This window comes from Chiroxiphia lanceolata, chromosome 17 (assembly GCF_009829145.1).
Source record: "Chiroxiphia lanceolata isolate bChiLan1 chromosome 17, bChiLan1.pri, whole genome shotgun sequence".
NCBI lineage: Eukaryota > Metazoa > Chordata > Aves > Passeriformes > Pipridae > Chiroxiphia > Chiroxiphia lanceolata.
In genome coordinates this window covers 10,468,612-10,490,705 of record NC_045653.1, presented here as the reverse complement: position 1 = coordinate 10,490,705, position 22,094 = coordinate 10,468,612, and the positions used below count along the sequence as shown (strand labels likewise).

Below are 22,094 nucleotides of genomic sequence, written 5' to 3'. Positions count from 1 at the left end.
GTGCAAGTGCCTTAAGGGACTGATAGCTCTGAGGAAGATCTTCAGGGTGCTGTTTCCTCAGTGATTACTGATGAGCCTGGGGGAGTGGGAGTAGCTCCTGCCAGCCCTGTGCTCACCCCGCTGTGCTCCTGACAAGGGCAGCCTGCCAGGGCGGGCTCTGTCAGCAGCTCATTGATAATGACAGAATGCAGAAAGGGCAGGGAGATGGGAAGAATGGAGTTTGTTAACTTTGGTGGCTGGTAATGACAGCCCACTGAAACTGAGACAGGTGATAACTCAGGTGGGGTGAGAAAGGGTACAAGTGTTTCTGATGTAAAAAGTTCAGAAAAAGCTCAGAGAACTGAAAAGATGAGCAAACAGTTATGTGCACTTATTGCAAATTAAAATCACTAGTTGCACTATCCTTAGTTTTTTATGGAAAAGGAAAGTACTTTTTCCTACTCTGTGAATCTGTTCCATACTTCTTGGAAGAGCTAAACTGGCCTGATTTCTATCTTTCTATCTTGTCTTTTTTTTTTTTTTTGCAGTCTTTTCTTAGCAGAAATAAGAGTATGAAATATGGCACAGCAGAACTTCATTAGGTGGCCAGACACAAGTGGATCAGCACAAGTGTCTAAGGAAGCACTTCCCTTGGTGCTGCAAGGGCCTCTCTAAGCATGTAGCCTGTGCCAGCTTTCCTGTAAGTGCTTTGCCAATGAGCAGGCGAGTGATAGAGCAATCTGGATTTGAAGGGATGCTCCTCAGCACTGGCAGTGAGGTGGTGATGTGTCTCTGAGCAGCTTTTGGCAGCATTGCCTTGCTGACTTGCTCTGCCCCTGCCTCTGAGCACACTTGCAGCATGTGGGGGAAATGCAGCATTTCCAAGTGCTGTCGCTCTGCTCTGTGGTGGGGCTAACAGCTGAATATCCAGATTGCTGTTCCTCCTCCTGTGGTCTGCTCCTGTTCCATCTCCCTCTCTTCTCTTTGTCCATCTGGCCATTTGATTTGCTGAATTGCTGGGAGATAGCTCTGAAGTTTCTAGGCTGTGCTTGAAATAATACCTTAAGCTTCTCCCTGTCTACCCGAGCGTGAAACACATCCCTCCTGCAACCCCTCAGTCTGAGTTAATTATTAAAATCCTGCTGTTAAGACATATGAGCATCTGTCTGTCCAGCTGCCATGCTGACTGACTCTTCATCATGTACTTGAGAAATGTTCAGAGAGATTTGAGGAACTGATGTTGTGTATTTCAATGTATTCCTTTGTATTTTCCCACTGGAATTTCTCATCTCGAATGGTGATTGTTAATTTACTTTTTTATCCTTCCTTTATATTCTCTCTAGTCTACACAGTGCTTTGATCTGAATCCAGAGCTGTGGTGGTCTAAATCTCCTCTTGAAGTGGAAGCAGCCCTTATTAGTCAAATGGGAGTTATTTGTATTCCAGAGAATCTGGACAGCATCTTGGGATGACTTTGTACCTGGGGAAAATACTGTGAGGAGGGTGGATAAATGCATCTGTACTTACAACTGTCCCTCAACTCCCTCAAAATTTAGAACCTTGAAGCCTGGGATTTGGCCTTTAAATGCTGTGACATTGTCAACAAGCCTCCTGAGAGACACTGGAAGTGCTTCTCTGTGTCTCAGGGTGATACAGCTACTTGGCACACAGGACTGAAAGATGAACATCATATTTCCTATTCTAATAAGAAATGTTTCCATCTAAAAAAGATTTTTAAAATGATTCTACTGTCAAGCTCTGGGGCTCCCATGCGAGGTTCAGTTTGTTCCAGAGCTGTTATAGTGCTGTCTTGCCTGATAATTAAGGAAATTTGGGGGAGGCGGTTCAGAAGGCTGTTAACAACAAGAAATAAAACCATCTCTGATAGTGTCCCTTGGCAAATAATTTCAGAACAGCTTTCAGAAAGCTATTTTAGAAAAGAAATGCATCTGGCTCTGTGGGTGTTAGAGGTAGGTGTGAGTTTCCCGTGGGACACAGTGGGGTGAGGCTGGGAGCGGAAAATAGACTCTGTAAAATGTAGGTACTGCTGGTTTAGTGCTGCTTTAGTGCTGTTGTCTTCCTTCTCACTCTGATGGCAAACGGATGGCAGCCAGGTGCTACAACAGTTCAGAGTGAGCTGTGATTTTTTTGGCTGGCCTTCAGCATGCTCCTGAGAAGGAACTTGTGTCACTCTTGGCTCATATTTCTCTCCAGGCTGAAGGTTAAAGAGGCAGCGATAGCTCTGGAAAGAGGAGAGGGGGAGTGCAGTCACACACAGATCCCTCTCTGCAGCAGGGCTTGCTCACTGCTGGGACTGATTAACCTCTTCCAACCCACAAGCACTTCTGGGAGTATTTCAGTGTGTTTAGATCCCAAGTGCATTGCAGAAAGGTTTTGGGAAACAGCTGTTCCCTGGACTTTCTTACAACTGGTTCTTTTCTCCTGATTTTAGTGTGTTGTTCTATTTCATAGTTTCACTTCTCTCCAACCACCTTCTCACAAATGAAGCTGGCAAACCACAGGAGACATCCTGGGATTGTTTTTCTCCTCTCCCAGCAAGCACTGAGCGACTGGAGGTCAATTAAGGGATTTTCCTGAGTGCTTTTTTATTGTGCCCCATCACGCAGGTACCTTCCCAGGGCATCCAGCCAGGGACACAAGGAAAGGAACAGCACTGCTTTGCATGTTGAGACCCTCTTATTCGTGCTGCCCTTCTGCCCTGCTGTGCTCCAGACAGATGCTGGTTCAGAAAGGTGTCTCTGAACACAAAGACATCCATGATCCCAGTGTGCAATCAGTATTCATTTTACATCTGTGAGATGGATGGCTCATGAGTGCGAGTCATTGTGGTGCCTTTAGAATCCAAATGTGCTCAGTTTTTCCAATCTGTTCTTCACTGATGTATAATTTTTTAATTTTTTTTTTTTTTTGGACAGAACTGGAGTGTGATTGGAGGTAAAAAGAAGCCAGTGCTGGTTAGGACCTCCTGTTCCTCCACCTGCCAACCTCCAGCCACACCTGTTCTGCTTTTTCAGGCTTAATTCACAAGCAAGTTCAGCTTCTGCAGCAGAGTTAAGCCAGAGCCAAATCTGGCTGACAAAAGGGAGATTCTAGAAGGAAAGCAGCCTGTTTCTTACTTTGCCAAACACACATCAATGCCTCTGTAAAGGGCAGAGAAGGCACTGAGGGGTCTGTCTGCATCAGTGAGGCAGAAGGTTTGGGAAGGCACCATCTGTGAGCTGGGAGAGGGAAGCCCTGGAGTCTGAGGTTAAGAGTAGATCCTGTGGTGCCCTAGGGAACAGCTTTGGTTTTGTGCTAACTGGGGGAAGCCCTAGGCAAAGAAACAGGAATTTAGTCTTTTTTTTTTTTTTTTTTTTTTTTTTTTTGGTATGAGGAAAGTGACTCTTTCCTCCCCCAACCAAAGTGGTGAGTGATTTGTGAGAGGGAGAAGAGCCCAGCAGCTTGGAGGGCTGGCTGTCTCCAGGGGGAAAAGCTCCATGTGTCTCAGAACATGCAAACTTGGGAGAAAAAGAACAAGCTTTGCAGAAAAGATGTGATTTGGTGGAAGTGAGATGTCTGTGGGCCACTGAAGAGTGAAGCCCAGCAGAGGGAGCAAGCCAAAGACGTTTGCCAAAATTGTGAGAAGCTGGAAGAGAAAACTGTCTCTAGAAGTGGAGCTAACGCAGCACCTTGCACTGTAACTGCATTACCCTGTAACTGTCAATCCCAAAATTATTCCCCATAGCCTCCGAAGCACAGACAGCTCCCTCTGAGCTCCCAGCTGTTAATGGAGTTTTCCCCATTGCCTTTGCTGCTCAGGCTGCTTTTGCACTGGTGCCACACTCCATCTCTGTGCCCTCCTCCATCTCCTGTAAAGCACATGCCATCTGCTGTGGTGATTATGTCAGGAGCTTTGGCAGCTGCCTTCTCACTTAATTGTCCACATTTCTTAACATGTGCTTCCTGCAGCATATTTTAATAACGGCTCTGCAGGCTGGTTTTGAGTCTCTGTGGTGGGTGGAGGGAACCCCCACCATGTGCAGAGCAGGGCAGTTGGTTTCTGTTCACAGGTTATCAGGCTGGCATTTGGAGTTCTGCCCTTGCAACTCACGTTTGTCCCTGGAGATGCTTCCCTGTGTCCATGTTTGTATCTTCTGGGCTCCTGTGTTGGCTGTGGAGACAAGCCCTCTCTCAGGAGGGTCATTTGGAGCAGGAGCTTGGATAAGCTTCTGTGAATCTGTTTTTCCTCTTGACTCTGAGGGGAGTTGGCACAGAGGAGCTGCCACAGGTTTCCCATGCTGGGAAGTGTGAATACCACAAGCTCTGACTGCTGGGAGCCACTGCTTCCCTCCAGGGACTGTGTAGGACCCTGGCACAAGGAGTGTGAAGTAGGTTATGGATAGATACTAAAACTTTTAGTAATGGATAGGTGGGGTGTGTAACTCCAGTACCTATCTCTACTCTGCAGAGACACAGATTAAAAAATTGTGATGAAGACAATCTATCCTTTAGAATAAAACTTCCAACCTGTTGCCTTGTTTTGTGGTCAAGAGGGGTTGTTGATTCTGCATCAAACTGACCTGAGGGGGCTGCTGGGGCACCCAGCACTTGTCACTCATCGCAAAGGGATGCAGCTGCTCTGTTCAGCCACTCCTGAGTTTGTCTTTTACTTCCTACAGGGCTTTGCCATGTCCTGTAAACTCAAAAATTCCCATCTGGGTATTCTTTTCTCAGGTGTGAGGGAAGTATGGTCATTTTTAAGTGAGCATCTGCCTGCACATCAAACCCCTGCACCACTTGAGTGGCATTTCACTCTGTAACCCCCTCAACAGCCTGGTTGAAGGTATTTAACAAGCTAAGACAAGAACAGCAAAACAAAAAGCCTCTCGGGGTAGGGAGGATAAGGAATTGCTGGGGAGGTGTTTACAAGAAGCTGCAGTCAGCACCCTGAGGTCAGCTTGGCTGGGCAGTCTGACCTGGGGCTGACAGAAAATGCAGAAGAACCAGATGTGAAGAGTGTGGAAGGAAGTCAGACAGAAATGGTACAGGAGCTTGTCAGGTGTGTTAAAAGCTAAGAACAGAGGAAGGTCTGCTGTGTTTTGAAACCCACTTTGGGGTTATGGAGTTCATATTTTTCAGTTCCCTGTGGTGACTCCTTTGCTGGGGAGAGCATGTCCACAGCACATGGTTCTGTGATAGGACACTTTGTGCTGCCTTGTTTACCTTTTTCTTCTAGATTTGCAAAGTTAATCTCCCAAGCCCAAAGGCTGAGGATTTTTTTCTGGGTGCAGGAACCACTAGCAAAGTGTTCTTGGGTCTGCAGTCTAGAAGGTGTCATTCTAGTTTGGAAGCTGCTCATGCTTGCTTCCAAACTATGCTATGGGATAGTCAAATAGGTTTGTTGGAGTGCTTGCTGTAAGGCTGCCTCAGAAATGGTTTAGAAGAAGCCTGCCTGTGAAATATATTTAGATTAGATAATAGGACAAAATTCTTCCCTGTGAGTGTGATGAGGCCCTGGCACAGGTTGCCCAGGGAAGCTGTGGCTGCCCCATCCCGGGAAGCTGTGGCTGCCCCATCCCTGGAAGCATTCAAGGCCAGGTTGGATGGGGCTTGGAGCAACCTGGGATAGTGGTCAGTGTCCCTTTCCATGGCAGAGGGCGTGGAATCAGATGATCTTTAAGGTCCCTTCCAACCCAAAATCATTCCATGAGGGAATATAAAGCCAATGTACTTTGATCTGTGCTGGCATTTCCTGAGAGTGGGGATCTCAGAAACTTTAGGTTTTCCATTGATTTACTATGACCTCCATCTGACAACCTGTCTGACACTCTTAGAGTAAGTGAGGATCTCTTTACAACTTTTCCCTCCAGGACAGCGAACTCCTGACGTTCAACATCTCCCGGCACCAATCGTGGTGGAGTGAAAATGGCCCTGGCTGTGTAAGGAAGGAGGCTTCAATGTCTGGCATCAAGGGGCTGGATAACCATTCCTACATCTCTGTCATAGGCTGTGCCCTGGAGTACAGGTACATCGAGGTCATGCACAGCTCCTTCCAGATCCTGATTGCGGTGAGTACATCACTGAGGGGTAGCATTTGTCGAGGAGATGCTGTTTGCTTTTGTTTTTTCCCAGGCACAGAGGTTGGCCCATGTTTTCCATGACATTTTGTATCATCTGATTGAAAAGGCCTCTGTAAATGCGTTTTGTCTGATTGTTCTCCTGTCCTCTCTTTTAAAAAGTATTGCTCAAAAGAATTGGAAATGCCTGAAGTAATGCATCCATCCAACCATACAATAACAAATCCTTCTGTACCCTGTTGGGGGGGTGGAAATTCATGTTTTGACAAGGATAGAGACCCTTCTGGAGAAGGGTAAAGAGACAAGAGTTTTGATAGGATGAGAGGAAATGTCCTTAAGTGGCGCCTGGGGAGGTTGAGTTTAGATTTTGGGGACTATTTCTTCACAGAAAAGGTTGTAAAGCACTGGAATGGACTGCCCAGGGAAGTGATGGAGTCACCATCCCTGGAAGTGTACAGAGAATGAGTGGATATGGCACCTGAGGTCATAGTTTAGTGATGAGCATGGTGATGGTGGTGGGTTGATGATTGGACTTGATCTTAAAGGTCTCTTCCTACCTTAATACTTGCATGATTCTAGGAAGGATTGCTCTCATTCCCCGTGACTTAGTGATAGGTGCCAGAGCACATAGATGCACATTTGTTGTGAAGAATTAAAAGAGAAAAGATCCTCATCTTCAGAAAATAAAAAAAAAAAATTAGGGAAGCAGTAAGCAGCATATTTCCCTTTTGCTGACACCCAGGATATATGCACTAAATGTTCTCATCCACTCTTTCCTCATCAGTCTTCCACAGGCTTTTTAAAGTACTCTGCAGCAATGCAATGTCCTTAATGTTCACTGTTAATTATTTCTCACTTTTCTGTGAAATTAACTGAAACAAAATGTCTGTTTTCCCCCTCAATTTGTGGGTGCTCTTGCATTTTGTAGCTGCATTAGAGTCAGCAGCTCACATCTCTAATCTGCTTTGGGTTGTTACTCTGGGGTTAATGGCTCTAAGTACAGATGTGGACTGGTGAAACATTCACTTTTTGGCTTCCAGTTTTGGCTTAAAAAAGAGAAGTATCTTGCCCTGTTTAGATATTAAAGGACAACAAACAGAGATTTTCCAAGTTTCTGGATTGCCAAGTACTTCTCTGCACGTTTTTGGTCCTACTTTCCATTGTCCTGATCCTGCATTTCCTATTAGCTGGGATGATCTGTGTGACTCAGTGAACTGCAGGGATGGGGGAAGACTCAGCCCCCTTTCTTGCCATGTCACAGAGAAGAGGCAGATGGAGAAGCTCCTGTTTCCTGAGTTGGATGGACTCCCTGGCGTGTGCTGGCTGTTAATATTCCGTTAGTTCTCCTTCAGGGAAAATCATCTGCATGAAACTGTCTGAGCTGCTTCCACACACGTGTGTGAGAAAGGCAGACCTGTGCATCCAGGAGAATAGAGCCTGTTGTCTTTTAGAAAGGGCTGTTGGCTGGAACAGGATTGGTGGGGCTGAGCTGGTGCTGAGCCCGAGTTTGGTGAAACAATTGACAGATCTGGAAGTCAGAACATCCCTTTTTAAAGCACAGAAGTTTGTTACTGTTCACATCCTTCCTGAACTCCTGAGCTGGCACAGCCCCTGTGCCCTGGGCTAGAGGTTGAGCCAACAAACGGTCCTGAGTTTGCTTGGAGCAGATCTTTGTTTTTTGGCAGCTTAATGACTTAGGCACGTGGCCCTGGGCTAAGTGATCACACTGATATATAGGACTCTGTCTCTGGCAGTGGTTTTTCCTTTGGTTCTTCCCAGAGGCACGTGACAATATTCTCTGTGCATCTGCAAAACACCACTAAGGGGCCAGATGGGGAGACAGGAGGGAAATATAAGATAAAACAGGATTTAGGCAAATATTTTCTCTCTCCTTCTCCCTCAGATCTAGGGCGAAATGGGTTTTTGAATCCTAAACCCTGGAAATGAGGCTAAAATACTTGTAGGCAAGAAACCCATATGGGCTGAGCTATGCAGGGAACTAAGTTTCTACTTGTCCTGAAATAAAAGGAGAGTATTGAAGCCCCAGGCCTGTAACTGCTGCTGGCTCTGGAATGCTCATATAATTTTGTCATGTAGTGGGAGAAATAGAGCTTTTCCCCTCTGCTTTGAGGTCAGGCAGAAAGCAAATCTTCTCGCTTTCTCCCTCAGACCTTGCCTGAAAGCAGTCAGCCAGTTCTCTCCCTTTTTAGTCTCTGAGGGTCAAACTCTTTGATCCCTGCCAGTATCTTTTTCTGTTCTCTTTATCTCACTTTGAGGCAGGTTTTATTACAGGCAGCTGTCCCCAGGGCTCTGGCAGGTACAGTGCTGCAGACAGGCAGATCGATGGTACAAAAACACAGCCAGGAACTTGAAGGCTCAGGGGATGCAGCAAGAGACATGACCTAGTTCCCTCCTTGCCTGAGACCAGAATAGCCAGTTCCCTGTTAAGAAGGGCAAGGGACAGACAAAACTGTGTTTTCTGTAGTTTGTTTTTGCTTTGCCTAATGGTTTTTAGAAGCTGTGAAGGTGTGGTTGTGTGCTCGGCTTTGCTTGGTTTTTATCCCACATATAGCACTGTGAAATCCATGCCCTTTAGCTATGCAGCACCCAGCTGTGGGTATTTTGGTTGTTTTCTGGAAGTACCAGTTCCTTGAGACTACTGCACAGCGTTGTGTGTGTGGGGCAAGGCTCACTGAATTCAGTCTTTCATGCCAAAGGAGAGGGAAAGCAAACCTGAACCCATATGGTGAGCACAGTGTTGCCTGTCGTCTTGGCTCCTGCTGATGTATCATCCTGCTCCTGGGCGTACATTTGAGGATACATAAGGTCTCAGTCTGCTTTTGCTCAGAGCTTGTCTGTGCTCCTCGAAGGCAAAAGCAATCCCTTTAATCTGGAATGCCATCAAACTTGGGCATATTAGTCACCACACGTGATACAAGTAGCTGTAGGGCCCAACATGAAAATCTTTCTCAATGCTTTAGCATGAAATGCATCGGAGGAAAAAGCTTATTGTGACATCTAAAAGTCTGCACTGGTATAGAAATGAACTGTAAAACTAATCCTGCCAGCCCAGTTAGGGAATGGAACAGCAACTACTCTCTCAAGGAAAGAAATCTGCTTTGTTTTTGTCCTAGCAAGGATTCATCTTGCCTCTCGCCAGCTTGCCAGCCCGCAGGGAGAGGAGTGATTCCCAGTTCTGAAATACCTGGCGTAGCTCTGGGCTGTCCATATGGTAGTTCTGGGGGTGGGGAGGGTTAGGCTTTTCCCGAGGCTTCATTGAATTCGGTAGAAATTGGAAGTGTCTCACTGCCTGCCTGTCTGCTGTTTTCAGTCAGACTGACAGGTTGGAAGGTTCCCAGGAAGGCAGCAATGCAAGCCTTGACAGCAGATGTTATGTGAGAATCAAGGCACAAGAGATGCTTTGCTCTTGGCAGAAGGTAGGTTTTCAGTGGCCGTATTGCATCCAAGGAGGTCAGGGAATCAAAGGATTTTGATTGCCTCCCTTTGGCTATCTGGCCACAATAGCCCTTTCACAAGCTGGATATTTGCTTTCTCATAGCACAGATCTCTTCATTTCCCCCTCTTGCACTGATGAGAGAGTGCACACTTCATTAGCTCTGATTAGAAATGAAACCTAGAATGCATCTGCCCTGAAGGAGGAGACTCTGCACCTACTCTCTGTGGTGAAAAAAGCAACAGCAAGTTTGTCTATTGAGAGAAGAGTTGGAGAGTCCAGACTCTTCACTAGGACAGAAGTAGACTAAGATCCTACAACAGTAACACCTCCTAAAATTTGCCTTCCCATCCTTCGTGTATTTTGCACACTTGCAGCCAGCTGGTCCCTTTCTGTAGCTCTTGCTCTAATTCAGTCTTTCTGGCTCCAGCACCTCAGTTCGATGCTGCTGTTTTAGGAATCGCTGTGGAAAAGTTAACTTCAGAGGGCTGAGGGGCAGAGGGATGTTCAGACATATGTTTTCCTCGTTCCCTTTGGGGACACTTGTCTCTTCCTGTCTTTCCTGCTCTGTTTATTTGCCTGCAGAGTGCTCGGGACGCCCCAGCTCCATCCTCTTTTGTTCGGCAGCGTGTGCGTTCCCAGGCTGTCTGACGGGCTGACGGAACACACCTGCCTACAACATGTGTTCCTAATAAAAAGGCTTAATTGGATACTTCTGCAGCTTGGAGAAAGCTGGTACTGAACAGGCAGAACAAGTAGAGAAACAGCAGCAGAGACTAAAGCCCTAGAACATTCTTTGGGGAATTAGAGCAGTAGCTTAGTGTCATTTTACATCTTCCACCTCCCCTGCATGATTTGCAAAGATCTAAGAATTATTTTTGTTTTCCTGAGATAGTAGAGATTAAAGCCCTCTTTTTGCATTGAAATCAGCAACCAAGATGTGCAAGGGTGGGATTCCAAATTCTTGGTCTCTGTGAAGCTTTCTGCTCTGTGTTAATTGCTCATAAACTGGGTGGTGTCTGTGGGCTTGATACATCTTTATCAGGGACTCAGTAAAAAAAGAGCTGTTGGTGTCTCTTGGAGTCTGCTCATTCCAAACCCCAGCAGACTCTTCCAGTGGGAAGGACTGGACAGTATGAATGGCATTTCTACTCTGCAGCTATATTTCATTCATAATTCATTCTAAATGACATAAGGATTCCTGTGAGTTCAGTTAATCCCTGAGATGGTATGTTTAATTACAGTTTGGGTCAGCCCATATAAAAATGCAGCTCATGTTTTGTTGTACATCTATTTGCCACTGAAACTCTCCTGTTCTGGCCAGATCACAAGACTAAAAAAAACTTATTGGAATAAAAAGTACCATTAAATAAACAGGGTTTTTATTGATGAAATTATATAAAACAGGAATGGACTATAAAGTCAATAAAAAGTAGATTTTAAGCACTAAGCAGGTAATTTTGAAACAAAGGCAGGAGATGGAAGAAATAAAAAAGAGAAAACCCTCCACTCCAATGGAGCTGGAATTAGAGACTTAGGGAAGTTCACTTCATTCACTAGTTTCTGTTTGATTGGTTTGTTGTTATGAATGCAAAAAGTCACCTTAGTCGTAAAAGGAAAAATGTATGGGGTGAGTGGAATGATGGTTGAGGGTTATGAGGCATTAATTTCTGTGCAAAACAAACTTCCCAAGTCACTCCTATCGCTTGGTGCTTCTGAACCGTGAAAAATGCTCGGAGGTTTATCAGGTTTGCTGTGACAGTGGAGCTGATAATCGCTTACACACTCTGCCCATAAACTGGGCAGGTAAATCATTTTCATTGTTAATTCTATCAGGAGTTTCCTGACACAGGTATCACATAAGATTTGTGTCTACATGTTATGGAGTATAATAATAGTGAATGGATTTCAGGCTGCCACTTTACACGGCTGTTAACCCAGAAGTTCCTACTCTGAGGCATGATGGGAAAACTGGGGAGGGAGAAAACTGTCCTAGAGTTCCCTTGGAATCAGGGTAGACGTCCAAGATGCATCTTTCCTGATTTTCTGTGTGTATGTAAATCGCATGGTTTGATCTTATGTGAAAGGCTGGATCTCCAGCCTATGAAAATGCCAGAGCAAGTGCAGAGGGGGTGTGTGACCACACTCCTAATTTGTTGCTTGGGCAAATGCACTTATGCTGGAGACCAGAGTGAGCAGAAGGGTGGGTGGACGTTTCATGGAATGCTGGGGTGTGCAGAAAGCACTCTGTTTTTTTCCAAGAGCGTCTCTCGGTGTCAGCAAGGTGAGGTCCCCCCGCCCAGGGATGAGCGCTCACTGCGGCTTTCACGGGGCTCCCGGGAGCGGCCTCGGGGCTTCAGCACCACGGCCAGAGCCCGGCCCGGGCTCCGAGTCCTGGAATCCTTTGGGTTTGGAAAGCCCTCCCAGATCACCAAGTCCACCTGTTCCCCCAGCACTACCAAGCCCAACCACTGGACCATGTCCCCAAGTGCCACATCCACCTGTCTTTTACATCTCTCCAGGGGTGGTGACTCCACCACTGCCCTGGGCAGCTGTGCCAGGGCTGGACAACCCTTTCAGAGAAGAAGTACTCCCTAATATCCACTCTAAACCTCCCATGGCACAACTTGTCTGCTTGTTACTTGGGAGCAGAGCCCGACCCCCATCCAGCTCCACCCTCCTGTCAGGGCGTTGCTGAGAGCAAGAAGGTCCCCCCGAGCCTCCTTTTCTCCAGGCTGAGCCCCCCCAGATCCCTCAGCTGCTCCTCATCAGGCCTGTGCTCCAGACCCTTTCCCAGCTTTTTTGCTCTTTCCTGCCCCAAAATACTACAAACTTAAAGAAAAAAAAAACCAAAACCACTTCAGGTTTTATGTTAGCACAGTACAGGCAATAGGAGAGCGAAAAAGTCTCTGATTAATCTGATTGTTTTGTTCAGCTTTGTCTGCCTTTAAAAAGCAATGCTTGCACTCAGAGGCAATTCTGAAAGTCAGCAGGTACAATTAGACTGGCCATTGCACGTGGTCTTGTGGTTAGCATCACACCCAGAGGATTTATTTTACCCTGTCACTCACTGAAACTCAGCCTGAAGCAGCCCTGGTTTCAGAAATGCACAGCAGGGGAATGAGGGGAGTCCCCAGAGCTACCCCTCCTCCACAGAGGTACTGGGATGTACTTCCATAAGGCTCACCCAAGAGGACAGGAGTAAGCTGGCTTGTCTTTCATACGATTATAGAAAAATGTAAAGGAAAAACGGGGTTTAGTGATGCTACAAAAACATCTCAATTCCTTTCCAACAAGGCGTGTTTTGTCAGGGAGAGCTGGAAAAGTCACAAATGTTGTATAACTCCCCAGTAGAAATCTCATTATCTTGCCTTTTGTTTTCTAGTGTGATGTATTTTTCTGTCATATTAAAAATGAATGGACTCTACTTTTCAAGCCCTACCATGCATCATTCTGTCTCCCCTTGGAGTGAGTCACTGTGTGTTACAGGCTGACTCTTGCTCGAAAGAATTGAGTTCACAGTGGAAAACAATTATGCCTCACAATAACTTTACTAACACAGTTACTGTCAACCAAGATCTCTCTAAGTGGGGTGTTATGTAAAGATGTAAAATGAAGGATGGAGAGGATATTTGATTAACAGGAAGAAGGCAAAGCAAAATAAGACCCTTCTGGATCTAGAATGCATAACTCCCATAGTATCAGGAGTTTGTTTCTCTGTTCAGGCTGATTAACAACTTGCCTACTGAGGCTGAATGAGGCAGTTCTGATGTGTTAGAGCTTCTACAAACTACCAGCTGAGCTACTAAGGATTTCAATGTCTCTGAATATTTCTACCACTACATCACCATTTTTATGGTTAACTACCTTCTCATCTGCACAAAAACTACTCACATGTGATTGGTAGCTCCTGCACCGAATTAATTTCTCTTCCCTTGCATGCCCCATATGACAGGAATGCAGAGCTGATGAGTTCTTGTCCCTGGACCTCCTAATAAAACCTACCCCTGTGTGTCTCCTGTGTGTAGCCATCTGTCTAAAATGTTACACAGGGCCCTCTCCTGCATCCCCATCACTTCTCACAGAGAGTTTCAGTTTCAACAAAGCCAACCCATGTTCTTGCCAATCACTCACACAACTGCATGCTGCTACTCTGAAAGTGAGGGTGGGCCTTGCAAGTTTTTATTTTCAAGCTTTGATTGTGCTCCATTAGCATCTTCCCTGCCACCTACACCTGCACCTCCTGCCTACAGCAAATAAGACTTGGCTCCACCATTACAGTAATGCTGCCAAGAGGAGTGTAAATACTGGCTGTTGAAGTGCTGCTGAGCTGGTTTTGACCAGGCTCACACGACTGATTCTAAAATGATTTATTCTCTCTATTTTCCAGCTGGTGGGCTTTGTCTACGCCTGTTACGTTGTTAGTGTTTTTACAGAAGAAGAAGACAGCTGTAAGTATTTATCAACAGATCCCTTGGCAAAAGGTTATAGTGAATTGTGTTTCTCTCTCAGATGTTTGTCTGCCAGGACTGAGTTGCTATCAGATTTCTTTCCATCTCTGCCTCTATGGGTTGTGGCACTACCTGCCTCTCAAGGATCAGCTGGTTTTACTGTGAGGGTGTTTTCCCCACATGTTAGTATGTGCTAGATGCTGTAATTCTGCTACACTTCCACCATAAAAGAGCTTGGTTTTGACTTCTCAGCTGGACTAAGCTTTAGATAAACTGGGCAGCTGCTTCTGTTCTCAAGCTTGTATAGCCTAAGAATAATGCTACTGAGATATTACTGCTGTGATTAAGAGCACCTACGACAATTCATCCCAGTAGGTGACCTGCTGAGTCTCATGTGCCACAAGCTGAGAATGAAGGAGAACATGAGATTTCTTGCCAAGGACCAATCTGACCACTTAATTTAAGAGCAGAGGAAGTACTGTACTTGAATTACAAGGAGGAGGAAGGAGCCAACCCCCTCGTGTTTGGCACACAAATCTCTTCAGTGACGTGCCGTCACTGGACGTGTGTCAGCAAAGGCTCAGGGGCATCGCCTGGGTCTGTGGGATCTGTGCAGGTATCCATAACCTGCCCTTGGATTACTCTGCCCTTCTAAAACTCAAAACTTTGAGACCAATAATTTTACAAGCAGAAGAACGGATGCTTGGAGTTAAAACAGACGTGGAGTTTGATTTCTTTGGCAATGTGCTGGGCCTAAGTCAGTTTACTCCAGCAAAGGGTCTGATCCACAGGTTTTGCATCCAAATATCAATTCTTTAAGGCATTGATTAGGTTTGTGCAAGCAGCTTTGTTGTTTTAAAGAGCAGCTGGCATGGATGAGAGCTGAAAAACAACAGCTTTGAACTGAATATTTGAAAGTGTGTGAAGAATGTGTTTTCATAGGAGTGAGAGGAGATGCATTACTTATCTGACTTGTCCTCATGTTTTTTTCCTTCCTTCCTGTGTGGCTGAACTCATTCTAGTGGCTTTATTGATCATTTTATTTAGAGCTTGGCAGTGCACTTAGAGAAGGTGCTACATTATAGTAATATTTTTTAAATTACCCTATAGCTCTTCTATTAGCTAAACAGCTTCAGTTTTGAGCCCCTGCTGAATATTGTAAAGCAGTAACTTGACAGAGCTCATTTTTATAGTAGGGATCCTTTAGGAGAAGCAACCACATGGAAGGAAGCTTTATCTAGAAATGCAGAGCTGTTAATTTCAGGATACATATTATTTTTTTTGCCACTAACAAATTCACTTTCCCTCCCAGTTTCCCAGCTTGGAGTTAAAATGCCAGTTTGAATAATTAACAATGACAAACCATCAATATTTCACACTCGCAGGGGTAGATCCTTCCAGTGACCTGAATAAATTTGAGCTGCGTTTTAATTTTCTCTTCCATTTGTGGCTTCCTTTAAATGTTGCTTTGATATGCAGCATGAAGTAATTATAAGTGCTGAGGCACATTAATCAGGAAGCTCCTGCTAACGTGATTTTCATGAGAAAACACAGCAGTAGGGATCTACTAATGCTGATTTGTGGGCAGGAATATTTTAGATGTGCTAATGCACTGTAATATATTGCAACAATGAACCACACTTAGGATTTTTTTTTTTAAGTGACTTGGACTTTGAGTGCACTCAACCATTATCCCATAGATGCTCAGATGATAGGACGTGTGTTTGTTCAAGGTACTAGATAGTTACTCAACTGCAGTTCTTAAAGGTTTCCTGATTTAGACATTCCACAACTGAGGTAATAAAGTGTCTGGTTTTTAAAGGTGCAGCCTTTTTTTGATTTTAAGATACTCAAATGTTTTCAAAATTGGCTGAGGAAAGGTCAAGTCTCACTATTTGGGAATTATCCCCACAATTAACTTAGAACCTCTACGGATTTCACCCATTACCAAAATCACAGTGTCAGCATGAAGCTCTCCATCAAGATGGAATTTCTTGGAATTTCTTGCCATTAGGTTTCTAAATATATTTTTAAGAGGGTTTTTTTCACATTCAGTATATTAGTAACTATTTTTTTCTGTTGTTTGATCACTGAAAAATACCAAAACTCTTCAGCTAAAATTTAAAATAATAGTGCCACCTTCAGGAAAGAAAAGTAAACAGGCACTTACATAGTTAATAAGACTTTCCAGTCATTTTTAAATGGCACTTGGACAGGATGGCTTTCACACTTCCAAACGAAATGCACTAACTTGGCACAAAAAAGTGGTCTAAGCTGAATCTATTTTAAAGGGTTTTGCAAGGCCTGCAAGGTCAGTCACAAATCACACCACATCACACCCCTCCTGCCCGGGCTGTGCTGGCCAGCTCAGTGATACAGGCTTGGCTTAATGTCAGGGGAACTGAGACAGGCTTGGAAAATGCTTCTCTGGTTACTAAGGGAATTGTCACTTAAAACTGTCCCTGCTGAGTTACGCTGCCCTTCTGTGAACACTGGAGAAGGGAATCATTGTTCCTATTTGTACACAATTAAAAGAAATTGAGTTGGCAGAGGGGACGTGAAAAATATCAGAGCTGAGGATAATGAGGTGCTTGCAGTTTTCCAAAGCTGCTGTTGTCTTGCAGGAAAGACAAGTGGGGCAAGAAAATTCCCACTTCACTATATAGCCTTCAAGGGGATTGCTGTGCTGCCAGCTTTTCCCTGGCATTCACTCAGGAACCGTTCCCCAGCTTCCTCCCTTCGGCACAGTGTGGAATGGCCGAGCCTTTGTAGGCTCACTCTCATGTGAAGTTACAGCGTGCTGGCAATATCCAAGGAGGTTTTTTTTCCCGGAGTCTTTTGTTAGCTCTGCTATAAGTCTTGTGTTGGCTGAATCTCCTCTTTGGCACATTTGCCCATCCCAGCAGATCCCAGGAATCCATACCTGAAAAATCATTTGTCTGTTCTGTCACTAATTTTTACGTTATGCCACGACACGCACCAACCCTTTCTCTCATTTCCTTTCAACTTTCTGGCCATGTTTGTTTGTTTATTTGAGTTTTGATTTTTTTTCAGTTGATTTCATTGGTGGATTTGATCCATTTCCTCTCTACCATGTCAATGAAAAACCCACCAACCTTTTGTTCAAGCAGACATACCTGTAAGTATCATCTCCTGTGCTAAAGAGGCTGTGCTGAGTGTGTCTTGGTTTGGTGGCTCAAGGGTACCACAGGTTTGGGTTTTTTTCCTCCTTGCAGGTTGTTTTCTCCAACAGGCTTTTCAGGCATGGAAGGAGGGAAGGAATGGACACCAGAAGGGGTGAAGCAGCCCCTGCTCAGCCCCAGGGTGAAGCTGGAGTTGCTGTGCTTGGCTTATGGCAGTGCTGTTGGATAGGAAACAGTGGGGCCAGCTATAGGATATTATTGTAAACAAACTACTGGATGCCTTTTCCTTGAAGAAAGCAAAGGGAGGTTTTTTTCAGCCATGATTGGTTCCCAAGGAGAAGCTGTGAGGGAGGGAGGGTCAGCCACAGCACCAGCAGAACACGATCCTCACTGTCAAAGTTAAATTGTGGTCTGTCAGGCAAAGCTTCAACAAAACATTTGTAGGGGGGTAAAATTTATGCAACATCGAGTTATTTAAGCTGTATTTAGCTCTGTGGACAGTCATAACTGAGCTGTGACCTACACATCTGTGTCATTTTAACCACAGCCTTGTCTGTGTCATCCTCCAATAATCCTCTCACAGTAGCACTGCAAAAATTGACTTTGTTTTGGGAACAGGGTCTCTCTGTCCCTGCTTGTACTTCCAGGGATCCTGGAGGGTACAAAGGTAACGCTCCAGTGAATTAAATTTAAGTGAGCTTTAGGTGGTTTGTATTCAGGATGGCACAGATTTGCTCTTAAAGGGTTTGTTTTTTTTCTTTTAATTTATTTATTTTAAATTCGGTTGCCTACAAGAACTGAGGCATCCATGTGTGAGGCAGCCCAAGAGTTCAGCTGAGAGCAGGGAGCAGAAAGAGGAGTTTTCCACAGCAGCATCTCTCATACCAGTAATAGAGATCCATTGTTGAATTCGCATTTCTGCCCTCTAATAATCCCTTCCATTGCTGAACGCACAAGATCACAATTTCACTCTGTCCACTTAAAAGCTAGTTCTTAATAAGATTCTGAACCATAAAGGCCAGTATTGTCTGCTCAAAACAACAAGGAGATGTGATTTTTTAATATTTTTTAAATTGATCTGTAAGAGGCAGTTCAACACGTAGAATTTGTTTAAAGCAGCTGCTAAGAGAGGTTGTTTTGGGGAATAATGTTACCAGAGTCCTGCCAAAAAGAAGGATGTGAGAAGGGGGGAGAAGACTGGGGCTGAGGGAAGAAAAACTCCCCTCAAATAGATTGGTAGATGTGCCCCTCTAATTTCACAAGGACTTACTGCCCACTTTGTCACTGCAGTACAAGATCAGGAGAACAAGTAATTTTTGCAAAGCAGTTGAATTCCCTGTAACTTTGGGGGTTCTATACTGTTGTTACAAGGGATGCTACAGGAGATTAAATATTGATTTCTCTCTCATTTTGTCACAGTGGGGTGGAATTTTTCATAGGCTGCAGAAGCTGTGGAGCCTTAAGCAGCTCCCTGATTTACTCCCTTGATGCAGCAGCCTGCTGAGGGAACATAGGGAACATCACACACTTTTACAGTGCTGGGTTGGGGCTGCTTTTTTCTTCAAATGACCAATTCTGCTTGTGAAAGGGGCTATCACTTATAAATGAAGTTTTCTATGTGGGGAGACTAGAATACAGACAGAACTTCAAAATGTAAGACTTCCTGCCAGGGCCTCAGTAAGATGGGAAGCTGCTGCTGAAGTACACAGATAATTTTGCAGTTCCTCACTCCCATTCTTCAGCCCATCACTTCTCTGTTGATGGCTTCTGCCACCACACAAGAATATTTCTTTCTGGCTACCAGCACGTGAAAACAGCTGCTGAGCAGCAGATAAAGTGACCCTCTATAAATTTCACAGCAGCCACCAAACAGCAATTTCTGTTTATTTATTTCAGCCTTGCTCTTGCCTTTCTTCCACATGTATGAGTGGGAGTGAGGGGAGGAAGGGATTATTGATTCTCAACTAATGATACCATGGAGTGTTGCAGTCTGGGGCACTGAGTGCCAGATGCCCTCGTCCTGCTGTGAAAATCCTTTAGTGATGACTTGAAGGCATTTTATTTTTATATCCTGTTCAAGAAGATGCAAAACAACAAATACATCCAACTTCTTTGAAGTGTAAATTTATAGAAGAGCTAGGGATCTGGAACATGGGCTTTCTGATTTTAACTCCTTTTTGTTAATGGAAATGCTGAACAAAACCAAATGTATTCCACACAACTTGGAGCTGACTGCAGCCATGAACTTTCATTTCAGGATGGCATCACTCCCTTATCCAGCACTTGCTGGGCTGCCACAACTCTCTAACAGGATCACTTTCCTTTCTTCCCTAGTGGAATTATCCTATTCACTCCAGTTTTATTTATCCTTTTCTGATCAGATCACACTCTTTCCTCTCAATGTGCCCTTTCCCTTGTCCTGGCTTGCATTTTTCCCTAATCTCTCTTCTTCATCTCTCCAAATTTATGAGTTTTCAGAGATCCAAGGCCCCACAGAACACTCATGTGACCTGGACTGATGAGCATGGTTTATACCCAAGACTAACCCTCACAATCTCTGTATTGAACACACAGCCCAAGTTAGAAAACTTTTAAATATGCTGCCACAGTTCAAAGATACTAAAGGGAAACTGCAGTGTTCCTTGGCAGCCTAAATCAGTGGTTATCAGCTGCTAAATTCAGTATTCAAACTGTACACCCCATTTCTGGCCCTCAGCTTCCATCTACTGCTCTGCAAGAAGTTCTTAAATACCTTTGCCTCCTACTAGGAGGAAAAAGCATCCCTCCAAAACCTTTTACTGATAATAGGTACTTCCAGACCACAATCCAGTTATCTCCCAGCTTTATCATGGTGATCTATTGCCTTCCTTAAACTCAGTTGCAAGTCTCCAGTTGTCAGGAAAACCTGACAAATTATCAAGTCAGCTGTTATTTTTCTCTATTTAAAAAACCAACAGCAACAAAAAAAACCAACCATCATTTTGTACTACTACTTACAATGGCAACATGTAAATTTGCTTCATCTTAATTTGTACCTCCAACACTTACACAGCAAAAATGGTTGTCTAAAAATACAGTTATTTCTATTTAGGTTCCACAACTGTTTCTGCTCTACATTTCATTGACTCCAGGGGAGTTTGGCTGGGATAGTTACTATTTCAAGTCACAACCTTAAGTAAAAGAAGCTCAAATTATCATGGAAAAATTGCTCTGGAAGTTTTACTGTGTAACAGAATTACCCTTAATCTCACTGCTGATTACCAATTAAGGGACTACACTAATTATTTAATAATAATATCTCAGGAATCTTGATAGAAGACATGGTAAAGTCTTCAGTGCCTGAGTTTCTGTGTCAAAGTGCGTAGCCAAAGGATAATAAATCACTTCTTGAAAGCCAAAGTTACTCTCCTAAGGCCAAAAGAGTTTTCAGGAAGGAAAGGCTGAGCCCTTTCCCTCCTTTAGCTAAAGCCCAAGTTCAGGCTGTGCCTGCTGGCACCACTGTCTCCCCTTGGGCTGCACAGCTCAGGCCCTCAGCTCCAGGTTTTGTTCCTGTTCACTTGTAGTCACAGAATTCTCATCATTTGAGGCACAGAAGCATTTTTGCACCGATAACTGTGGAAGGGTTAACTGAGCCAGCTTTGACATTTCCCACTAAAGCTCTTATCTCCAAGCACCCTGCACTACCTGCCAAGGCAGGAGGAGGCCCAGAGCATCCTGATCATTTGTCAGCACTTCCCTCCTGCTGCATCCATTTAGTCTCTTGACATCATTCTCCGAATTTGTTTCAGAAAGCATTGCTGTGCAATCTCAATTATAAAGCAGAATAGCCTCAAAGCACGATTTTGTACACAGTTTAGTGCTAAAGCAAGAACCTGCTGGGTGACAGGAGGTGGCCTCTATTTATTTAAAAGGTACAGAGATGAGCAATAGATCTCCCTGCCTTTTAAGACTGTATTTATAAGGCCAAGCAGCAAATTGCCCAGTTGTGAAGCTCCAGCCTGTAACACTCACTGTGATCTGGCACCCCAAGTGCTACATCACATTAATGGTTTGAGAGCTTTAATTTTAATTGTGTGGCCAGATTTCACTGACTTGCCATTCCTCAGATCTACCAGTGGAAAGGGCCATATGGTTGGAGAGGGTGTGACTTTTATCAGATGGAGAGCTCAGTATTGACAGGGCAGCAACAGGGGGTATTGGTTAATTGAGTGATCTAAGGCTCCAGTTAGCAATTGCTCACTTTAATACTCCCTTAATCTTTTGTGGTGCAGTGGCTGCTGGCCATGGGCATGAGCAGCTGTGGGCATGAGCATTAAAGAACTAGACCCCATACAACAGTCATCCCTTACTGGCTGAAAGGGGGTTCTTCAATAGATCAACTGATAGTTGATCTAACTAATAACATTAATTAAGGATGGCCAGAATACTTTACAAAGGAAACGTTTACTTAAACAGGGAAAAAAAAAATCCCACTTTGTTTTGAGGAGAGAAGAAACCTCACAAAACAAAATGCTTCTGCTTCTCTTTCTAGGTAGACTTTTCCCCAAACAAACAGTTTGCTGAATATCAACATGAATTTGCAAACTCTCTTGATCAACCTGAAGCTGCATGTGTAAGAGGTGATGTTTCAGCCAAAAACATTCACTCACCTTTACTGCTGGTTCCAAAAGTAGATCTGCTTATACTGCTGCATCTACACAAAAAGCACATCACTGCAATATAAAGCAGCTACTTTATTCTAGAGATGACCCTCAGCTTTTTCAATTCCTAACCAAGTTTTGTGCAGCTCCAAACGCTGAGGGATCCATAGATCTAACACTGGCTTTTTTATCTGTTCCTTAGCCTAACTGCAGCATATTCAGGTCTGACATGTGCATAGTGTCCTTGCCAGGCTTGAAGACTCCTTAACCACGTTAATTCTGAGCTGTCAATCCTATTCCTCATCTGTAAGAAGGCATATTTAAAAGCTCAGAAGAGGAAAAAAAAAAGT

At 44.4% G+C, this 22,094-nt stretch overlaps 1 protein-coding gene across 3 annotated transcripts in view; it reads left to right on the top strand.

Moving 5' to 3' along the window:
- The window catches only part of NKAIN4 (sodium/potassium transporting ATPase interacting 4), a 53,250-nt gene that overhangs the window by 28,642 nt on the left and 2,514 nt on the right, over positions 1-22,094 (top strand). The window contains exons 4-7 of one of the 3 annotated variants that reach the window (XR_004360063.1): positions 5,850-6,047; positions 13,901-13,961; positions 17,016-17,100; positions 21,636-21,723. Coding sequence is in view for 2 of the 3 variants with exons in the window: in XM_032705181.1 (XP_032561072.1) it covers positions 5,850-6,047; positions 13,901-13,961; positions 17,016-17,100 (344 nt within the window). In the remaining variant the exon portion in view is untranslated. The remainder of the gene's footprint in view (positions 1-5,849; positions 6,048-13,900; positions 13,962-17,015; positions 17,101-21,635; positions 21,724-22,094) is intronic. The other 2 variants (XM_032705181.1, XM_032705182.1) reach the window with 2 other exon arrangements.